At 37.6% G+C, this 10,265-nt stretch overlaps 1 protein-coding gene and 1 pseudogene across 1 annotated transcript; both read right to left on the bottom strand.

Annotated features, from left to right (window-relative positions):
• Nucleotides 1–683: 683 nt before the first annotated feature.
• LOC125852337 (disease resistance protein RGA2-like) lies at nucleotides 684–6,087 on the bottom strand (annotated as a pseudogene).
• Nucleotides 6,088–7,587: 1,500 nt separating this feature from the next.
• On the bottom strand, nucleotides 7,588–9,957 carry LOC125852336 (putative disease resistance protein RGA1). Its single transcript, XM_049532087.1, has one exon. The coding sequence runs from the start codon at nucleotides 9,955–9,957 to the stop codon at nucleotides 7,588–7,590; it is 2,370 nt and encodes a 789-aa protein (XP_049388044.1).
• Nucleotides 9,958–10,265: the final 308 nt, after the last annotated feature.

Genomic DNA, 10,265 nt, shown 5'->3' with positions numbered 1-10,265 from the left:
AATATGTTTGTTGTAATGCTTGAAACTATAATTTAAAAAAAAATATAAAAGAATTTGTAATTCACTTTGTTCAACAGTTTTCACTATTAATTCTTATTTTTAATAAAGTATAAAAAATATTAAAGTGGGTAAAATAATATATTTTTTATCATAATTAATCAATTTTTTCTATAAAAATTTAACACATAATTTATTCTTGATAATAATTTGGAGGCCTAAGGCATATGCCTTATTTTACAAAGGCAACAGCCGGCCCTGGTAGGACTCATGTGTCTACTTGTTCAAGTTTATACAAGTTTAAGTGCCTACTTGTGCATATCCAAAGTTGAAGGACATAAATGTGAAATGAGGTCAAGTTAAAGGGCACATTTATATATTATGCCAAAGAAAAAAACTACAGTAGTTTGGCTGTTTAACAAACACTCTTGGTAATATAGCTATTCCAGTAGTGTTTATCAGTGATGCAATCTTTTGTGTTGTACTTAGTAGTTCAACTTTGTACATAAATAATAGTTTTGGGAATTTGTACTTTCTAGGATGAAATATTTTTTGTTTGACACTCAAGCTAAATACTAGTTTCCTTTTATCCACAATGAAGTCACTTGTACAATTTGCATCACCTGGCAGGAATGTTACCTGTGTGGGAGACTCACAAGTCACAAACAAAGAAACAATTACAAATACTAATTGTTACGAATATCCAGATAAGGAATGTGAGCAATTTTGTGCTAGTCTTCTCCTATTCCCTTCTCACACCGCTTGATCAGTGTTGGACATCCCCCAACTGTTAAACTTGTGAGGGCTGTTAGGTGCTGCAATCCGTCCGGTAAACATTTTAGCATCTCACAGTCATAAACAGATAACAGAGTGAGTGAAGTTAAACCTTTAACCCCTTCCTCGGGGAGAATCTCTAGTGCGCTGCAGCTATGAATTTCCAGTCTCTCTTCAAAGCATTGAGACAAGCCAGGCTGCAAGGTAGCTCTTTGAGATAGTAAAATAAAGAGATTTACAAGTATTTGAAATTTGGAAAGCTTTAGAAAATCTCTTCTGCGAGCGAAGTTGCTTCATTGTTATGGATAATATGGAGGGAAGTAAGATCCCTAAAGTAAGAAGAAAGGGTCGCATAAACAAACATATGGCAGTCAAAAATCGTCATCTGTTCAAGCACAGGGAATTGCTCTTCTCCTTCCTTTTTCAGCAATCCTTTCAGATTATGAAATTCGCCTATAAAAAGTTTTCTCAGAGATGGAAACCTTCTTCTTGTAGGGAATCCAGAATGAACATCATCACCCTCTTCAACATACTCCAAAGACCCCATTAATAACTCTAGACTTTCTTGTAACATCCGACAATTTGAAGTGGCTTTGAAGGAGCTTGAAATTTGGAAATAGTCATTTTTGGAAAAAAAAATGAATTAAAAAAAAAATCTGGAAATTTGGCTAAGCGTGGAAATCAGTGAGTTTTGGCCAACTTTGAGTAGTCGTAACTCCTAGCTCAGGATGAGTTAGGAGTGGTTCCAGTTATGGTTGCGAAGCTCGTGGAATGACCTTTCCAACTCCAATGAGTTTGCTCGATTCCGAGTTCGTATGAGGGAGTTATGCCCTTTAGAAGTTGGACAGTTGGAAGGGAAATCCGTCCGGAAATTTAAGGGCATTTTGGTCCTTTCACAAATTATTTCTTTTGAGGTCATATTGTTGTATTAGGCTGATCTTTGGATCATTTTGTCCCATTTTGAAAGAGAAAGAGTTAGGGTTCTTGAGAGTGAAGAAGAGAAGAAGGAGAAGAAGAAGAAGAGAAGAAAGAGGAGATCAACAAGATCATTGTGGATTTTCGTCGGGGGTGATCCCTATCAAGGTATGTGAGTTTTCGTGTGGGTTGATCCTTTCCCTCACACACACCAAGTTTATTCTATGATTTGAGAAAAGATTGGGAATTGTTGTTGAAGTGTTGAAGTTGTTAGTTGTTGTTGATGTTGTTGGTGGTGTTGTTGAAGTTATTATTCGTTGTGAGACATGATTGGGTCGTATATTTACGTTGAAACCTATTGTATGTTGAGGGAATTATGATTCTAAGAGTTATGACCCTTTTTAAGTTGATTCACCATCAATTCGCAACAATTTCTGGGCTGTCGATCCCTATCTACGGGCGTGACCTACGGACCGTAGATCGATTGACGGTCCGTACTGGTCAACCGTCAATCGGGACAGAAGTGGGGTTTTTGGGGCATCGATCTACGGGCACGACCTACGGTCCGTAACCTGACCTACGGACTGTAAGTCCGGACCGTAGGTCAACACTTAGTCATTTTTTTAAATGAATTCTGGGGAAATTTCTGACGCGATCTACGGACCTGCAGTACGGACCGTAAGTCCATCTACGGTCCGTCGACGGCGTCCGTAAGTCCCATCTGTGTCACCAGAAATCTGAAGTCTCAGCCAAGTTTCCCCATTCCTTTTCTCACTTTCTCAAGCAAGTTCCAAAGTAAAATACCTATGATTTATAGTTGTTTCCGACACTCCAAAGTACGTCTAAACGTTCAAGAATCCCTCCATAACATGTGATCGAACACCTTGAATTCATAAATTCCGATTCAAGGAAAGATAGTTCCAAGTCAAGTGAAGTTAAAAGTCAAGTAAGAGTCTCAAGTTTCAAGTCAAGTAAGAGTCTCAAGTTTCAAGTCGAGTAAGAGTCTCAAGTTTCAAGTCAAGTAAGAGTCTCAGTTTCAAGCTAAGTCATGAGTCTAAAGTTGAGTTCTCTTTTTAAAAGCTATTAGGGAACTAAGTATTCCCAAAGGAGGTTATAAATGCTATTACATTTGAGCAAGAGGGGAATCATGTTTTCTTTCCCCAAAAGAGCCTTTGGGCTAAAGTTTTGAGTAATTATCTCAACTAAAGAAAAATGTGTTTAAAGACATCTATTCTATGGGCCAAAGTATTTTTGGGAGTAGTATTGAGCACCGAATTGGGGACACGAGTTCTGATTTACTCAACTCTCCATAAGAACCATGCGCCAACATGGGATTTCTCGGATCATACTTTTTAGATGATCACGAAAGTTAAGCTAGTGGATCCACTAAGTAAAGTTAGCTTCCTATATCACGGCAAGGTATAGGATGGTCCTTGGGCAACGCGAGGTAAAGCATTGTATCATCACTAGGGCTCATAGTGGTGGTTGTCGGTTAAAGAACCTCCCACATAAGTTATATTACTTTTATATAAGTACAGTTGAGTTGTTATTGTTTTATCATTAACAAGCTAAGATGTCTACACTGTTTTACAAGCTTTATATATTGCATGCGTCTTATTGCTATATATATTGAGTTCAGTTAGTCATGAGTCGTACAGAGCCGAGGTAAGTGTTCTCTTGTATTTCCTTTCAAGCTTAAGTTGTGTTTGGCTTTTCCGCTTGCATACTCGTACATTCCATGTACTGATGTCAGTTGGCCTGCATCATTTGATGATGCAGATTCAGGTACCTCGGATCAGTATCCTGCACGTCGTTGATCCAGCTGAGCACTCCAGAGTCAGTGGTGAGCCTCCTTGCATTCCGGAGGACTCAATTGTTTTGTGTTCTTAGCTTTGTCTTATTAGGATGTTGCGGGGTCTGTCCCAACATCCATCTCAGTATTTTTAGAGGCTTCATAGACAAACAGTCAGTCAGCTAGTTTTGAGTCTCTTATCTATGTATATATGTAAATATCCTATTTTGAGATTCGGGTTGCCTTATGGCCATATTTTATAAGTTAAGTTGTTTTGTAATATTGCATTGCATTGAGCTATTCTGTTGAGTTAGGTTTCCGCTGAGTTAAGAAAGCCAGGCCAAGGGTTCGCTTGGGGCCAGAAATGGTCTCCGGGTGCCGGTCCCGCCCAGGGTGTAGGCTCGGGGCGTGACATTTCTAGACAAGGCAGCTCCCCAAAGGGAGGTAAGCCAGAGCAGTTTGCACAACTTCTAATTGTAGTAGAGACAACATTTCTCAAAATTGAGTGATTCATCCAATCAGGGAAATGGAATCCTCTGAAGCCACTGATTGTTAAACAAGTCAGATTGGGATGTGGTTTGAGGGCTTCAATTACTCTAACTTCCTCTGATTCATATCTATGTGGTCCTTTCCAACTCCAATTTATGATTAAAGAGTGCAGATTCCCCTTTGTAGATAAATTGGCTTCTTTTGCCTCTGTATCATTCTTCACTCTCTCAAGATGTCTAATTTCAATTGAGCCATAGAGATTTACATCTCGTAGTTTACCAAGTTGATAACCTTTCTTTTGAATCCCCACAGCAAATCCACTTAGAGTCTTAAGGCATGTCAAAGATCCTATCCTTGGTGGCATAGAATTCAATTCATCGCAACCATGAAGTAAAAGATTTCGAGGAGTACCAAGTTTACTTGTTTCTTTTGGCAAACAACAAAGTTGACGGAAATTATGTAGATCAAGAGTCTGCAGATTTTGAAGCTTGCTTTCAGCAACTCGTGAAGCTTCTTTTGAAGTGGAGCCAAGTCCATCTCACCAAGTAGTGGCCTTCCTTCAATAGATTCTACAATTGCCTTTAGTAACCTCTTCTCATCAAAATCTTCCGAGACACAAATCCATATTTTGGAATGGAAATGCTCAGTAACTCTCTGGTCATTGAAGACCATTTGGGCAAGAGTCGTTTTTCCTAGTCCCCCCATATCAAGTATTGGGAGGACTGAAAAGTGTTGGGCATCACTAACATTGTTTATCAGGATTTTCACTATCTCATCTTCCTCTTTGTCTCTTCCATAAACTTGCGGTTCGGTTAATACAGAACCTGGTGCAAGCAATGTCCACATGAGAATATTATTACATTCAAACTCATTAGGAGACAGCAGAAAATAGAGAATATTTTTGCACAATATACTCCCAAATATACCCACCCTTTATTCTTTGGCACAAATTTGCCCTTGATCTTGACGGAATGACACGTGACAGGCACATAATCAAATAATTCACCGCCAATGCTTTTAGGTTACTCCTCCATATCATGATTTGAATTTGGTAGCGTTATTAGAGGATGATATTGTCACTCTCTTCCAACTTAATAAGTTTCTATTCTATTTGTAATTTTATTGTTTTTGATAATATTCCATTATGGCACCTTGATATTATTTTGCTGAACTTGATACTCTAACGAAAGAAATGAACGATGGAATTCTATGCTCCAACTTTATTCCCTATATTCCACTCTGAAAGAAATCCAGCCTAATCAATGACAAAGAGAAACATGCCTAATCATTTTTTTTCTTAGACAAAATTTACACTCAGCTGTCTGGAAAGGCTACCGTCGTTGGGATTAACATGCCCTGTTTTTTATGGGATTAAGGACCCAAGTGCAGCACATAGAGAAACAGAATAGAAGAAACCTCTTTTCTCTGAGCTGCTTTGTTAAGAAAAGCAAAACGGATCGAGTGCTCCAAGTTTATAGGTAAAGAAAAGAATTCAAAGCAAAGGGAATGGGTAGTGGATGAGTTAAACAGGTGGATTTCTAAAGAAGGGTATATTCAGATCGAAAGTATAACGAGAGGTATATTTAAACTATTTACGATAGTACATGAGTATATTTGACCCTTTTCTGAATTTGATAATTGCCAAAAAAATGAATATAAACTAAGTTGTTGTAATACTAATTTAAGATGAGTACCTGTTTCCCGTCTAACAGCTTGTCTCTCTATAATTTTTTCGTGCAAATAAAATTCTTTCTTTCCTCTGCAATTGCATTTAGTTTTTTCATCACTTGGTCCATCCTTTTCCCGACCTTGTGACGGAAAGGGATAACCTTTGGATGATAACGGCCATATGCAGACTGGGAGAATCGTGTGGCCTTAGTTTTATATCCATCGAAGATGTCATCGACTTCATATGTAGCAGCGTTGAGTTTTTGCAACCAATTTTCTAGTGGCTTGTCGTTGAGTTGCATCTCCTGAGCATCTTCAAGGACGGCTTGGATTGTAGAGAAGATGATTGAAAGCCTTTGGAATTCATTTTGAAAACCAAAAAGCAATACAAGTTCCCCTTTGAGGAAAGAAGTAAGATTGTCTATCAGAACTTTAACGAAAGCTTCAGCCATATCAGATATGTGGAGTGAGTCTAGAATTGTAAACAATGAATGTGTAATTGGTAATTGGTATGCATATTCTGGAAACTGCTAGCTAGTTTCAGATCTGTCTTTTCTTGTGGGGTTGGTTTGTCAATAAAAGTAAGAAGCACACTTTGTTTTTTTCAATTCAATATTCAATCTTTTAGCTTTATCTGCAGAATTTTTTTTCAAAAGAACACCACTTTTTATCTTGCCAATTTCTCAATTAGTCCAACTTATTGAATGTGTAAATTTGGTGGTGGTACCTAAATTAATGTTTTGCTGTATAAAATGTTTACAATGCTTAAGAACGTAAAGTGTATTGAATGTGAATTAATGTCATGATAAAGGAATTAACTCTAACACAAAGTTAAGTTGAAAGCTTGTATTAAGTTTTCGTATTAGTTTATACAAGTGTCAAATTCAAACAAGCATAGCTCTTAGACTATGAAGAATTACGTGGACCATAATCTCTCAAATGAAAGCCCTTGTCAACCATCCAACTGTTATTCAATTCGAATCCAGATCAAGAAGTTATGATCATTTTAATGAAGCACTATCAAACAGCCAAAGTCCCGATCGAATCACTTAAGTGGATTTTACGGACTGCTGAAAGTAAGAAGCACAAAGGTTAAGTTGATGGAGTTGTAATAATTACAAACTCAATTATTCCACCACGGGGCCTCCATGTTTCTCAATTATTTGATTTTGTTTTTCAATCCAATAACTAACGGTTGCTTTTGATTTCAAACATTTTTTTGGCATCTCTTTTATTCTGGCGTAATGTTTCCACAAAAACGTTTTTCAAAAAAAAGAAAACACTGCTTTTTTATCTTGTCAATCTCTCACTCAATCTTTTACCAAATAAGTATTACCAAATTTATCTTCTTCGACCTCTTGGAAGAAAGACCTCAAAAATATAAAATTCTTTCCATACTTCATTACTGACCAAATTTTCTTATGATAAAAGAAAACCGTGTTCCATCCAGAGAGTGGTGAGATATTTCTTTTTCCATTTTTTGGTCTTTTAGGAATCAAGTGAACGGTGATGATAATATACTCCGTCTCAAAAGCACACAGTTTCTCTAGTTGTCAACTTGGTGCTTCCTTTGCCATTCCTTTGAGTATATGCTTTTGAAAAATGAAACAAAAATCTTTCTTGATACGTGGTACGCCAAACAAGAAGCTAAATAGCTAAGCCAGTCACCGATGTGATTTGGCGTCTTTTCCATGTGACACAACATTTATTCAGGAAGTGATGATAATCAACAACATTACTGTTCGCCAAACATTAACAAGTATAATACAAATGGATCTTACAAATCATTGATTTGTTTTCAAAATAAAATCAGAAAATTACATACAAATAAGAAGTAATAGATTCTCAAAGCGTATAATACAAATAGATTGTTGATTTGTTTCCAAAAGAAAATTACATCCAATGAGAGAGACTCACAAACAAACATCCCTACAAACAATTACAAATAATACTTAGGAATGCATTTTCACATTAGGAATGTGTGCAATTTTGTGCCAGTCTTGTCCTATTCCCTTCTCGCACCGCTTTTCCACTCTTGGACAACGAGTAATTGTTAAAGTTGTGAGGGCTGTTAGGTGCTGCAATCCCTCCGGTAAACATTTTAGCATCTTGCAGTACTTGACAGATAACTTTGTGAGTGAAGTTAAACCTTTCACTCCTTCTTCAGGGATGCTCTCTAGTGCATCACAATGGTCAATCGTCAGACTCTGCAAAGCATTGAGACTAGCCAGGCTGGTAGGCAGCTCTGTGAGATTCTTAAAGAAAGAGATTTCCAAGTATTTGAGATTTGCAAGGCTTTTGAACATCTCTTCTGGGAGTGAAGTGGCTTCTTTGTTATCCCCAATATTGAGGGAAGTAAGAGCCCTAAGATTAGATATGGACCTGAAACCTGTTGCATCTTCCTCGCACACAAGTTCCAATTTCTTGACAGAAGAAAGGGTAGGAATAACAAACACAGGGCACTTCTCAATCTTCATCTGTTTAAGCACAGGGAATTGCTCTTCTCCTTCCTTTTTCAGCAATCCTTTCAGATTATGAAATTCACCTATAAAAAGTTTTCTCAAAGATGGAAACCTTCTTCTTGTGGGGAATCCAGAATCTTCAACATACTCCACCTCCACAGACCCGTCTTGTAACTCTAGACTTTCTAGACAAGGCAGCTCACCAAATGGTGGCAAGCACGAGCAGTTTTCGCAACCGTTAATTAGAATAGAGACAACATTTCTCAAAGTTGAGTGATTTATCCAGTCTGGGAGACAGAATCCTTTGAAGCCACTGATTGTTAAAGATTTCAAATTGGGGTGTGGTTTGAGGGCTTCAAGCACTTTAACTTCTTCTGATTCATACCTATGCGTTCCATTCCAAATCATGCTTAATGAATGCAGATTCAATTTTGTAGATAAGTTGGCTTCTTTTGCCTCCGTATCCCTCTTAACTCTCTCAAGATGTGTGATTGAAATTGCACCACGGAGGTTTAAATTTCTTAGTTCACCAAGTTGATAACCTTTCCTCTCGCCCACTACAAAGCAATCTAAAGTCTTAAGGCATGTCAAAGATCCTATCCTTGGTGGCGTACAAGTCAATTTATTGCAACCATTAAGTAAAAGATTTCGGAGACTACCAAGTTTACTTGTTTCTTTTGGTAAACAACAAAGTGAATCACAATCATGTAGATCAAGAGTCTGCAGATTCTGAAGCTTACATAGCTGCTTTGGAAGACTACGAATTATAAAATTGCCAGACAAGTCCAAGTATCTTAAATGTCCTAAATCTCCAATGGAAGAGGGTAACGACTCAAAAAGTAATTTACTTAGATTAAGCACCCTCAACGAGACAAACTTTTGCAAGAGATAAGGAGGTTTAAAAGGCACCAATTCAGCAAAACCAATAGGCATTCTATGTGGGTATCTTTCAATTAATTCGCGGATATTGCTGCTTGATGCGCTTGCCGAAAACAGAGATGTAGCCAAATCATGGATGAGATCATGCATCTTGAAATAAGTATTACCATATCTAACGTCAATCTCTTGGAAAAAAGACCTCAAGTATAATTCATTCCATACTTCATTACCCACATCCTCTAGCTCCAAGTTTCTTCTCGATAAAAGAAAGCCATGTGCCATCCAGAGAGAGATTACCTTCTTTTTTTCCATTTTGGTGTCCTTTGGGAATACTGCACAATACGCAAAGCATTGTCTCAAATCAAGTGGAAGATGATGATAACTAAGCCTTAAGATAGGCAAAATAGACCTTTCCTCTTGAGGTAAATTCCAAATATCGTTGTCTCTCACATGTTCCCATTCTCTTTCTTCTCTCTTGAAGCGCAAAATACCTCCAAGAGTCTTGGCTGCTAGAGGCACACCACCACTTTTTTTTACAATCTCCTTTCCGATAGCCACAAGGTTGGGATTTATTCCTTGGTGTCCAAATGCACGTTGCATGAACAACAACCAACAATCTGCTTGAGACAAATTTGACAATCGGAATGGTTGCAAAGTTCCCATAATTGATCCAACCTTTTCAAGACGAGTAGTGGTTAAAACAGAAGAACCACTAGCTCCAACCTTCAAGACTTGTCTTAAATTAGCCCACTTACCTTGATCTTCATTCCAAACATCATCTAAGACAAGCAAGTATCTTTTTCCATTCAGTAACTCTTGAAGCTTCATTTGAAGTGGAGCCAAGCTCATGTCACCAAGTGACATTCTTTCAATAAATTCTACAATTTCCTTTATCAACCTCTTCTCATCAAAATCATCGGAGACACAAATCCATATTTTGGGATGGAAATGCTCAGTTACTCTCTTATCGTTGAAGACCATTTGTGCAAGAGTCGTCTTTCCTAGTCCCCCCATACCAACTATTGGGAGGACTGAAAGTCGTTGGGTATCACTAACATTGTTTATCAGGATTTTCACTATCACATCTTCCTCTTTTTCTCTTCCATAAATTTGTGGTTCAGTTAAAACAGAACCTGGTCAAAGGTAATTACAAGATTTTAATTTTTTATGTTGTATGTTAAAAGTAATTTACAAAATATGCACATGAGGAAATGGGGAGAAGGCGTAATGGAGATGAGCCAAGTCTGTAAAGGAATTATAAGGATAACAAAGAGTAATAAACTTTTTTT

Source organism: Solanum stenotomum, unplaced genomic scaffold (assembly GCF_019186545.1).
Source record: "Solanum stenotomum isolate F172 unplaced genomic scaffold, ASM1918654v1 scaffold33960, whole genome shotgun sequence".
In the NCBI taxonomy this organism is placed as follows: Eukaryota; Viridiplantae; Streptophyta; class Magnoliopsida; order Solanales; family Solanaceae; genus Solanum; species Solanum stenotomum.
The sequence above is the reverse complement of the archived record's forward strand: the minus strand, read 5'-3'. Positions and strand labels throughout refer to the sequence as shown.

What these genes read in the sequence shown, in the direction of transcription:
- LOC125852336 (XM_049532087.1), bottom strand. Translation starts at nt 9,957, where the DNA reads ATGGTCTTCAACGATAAGAGAGTAACTGAGCATTTCCATCCCAAAATA.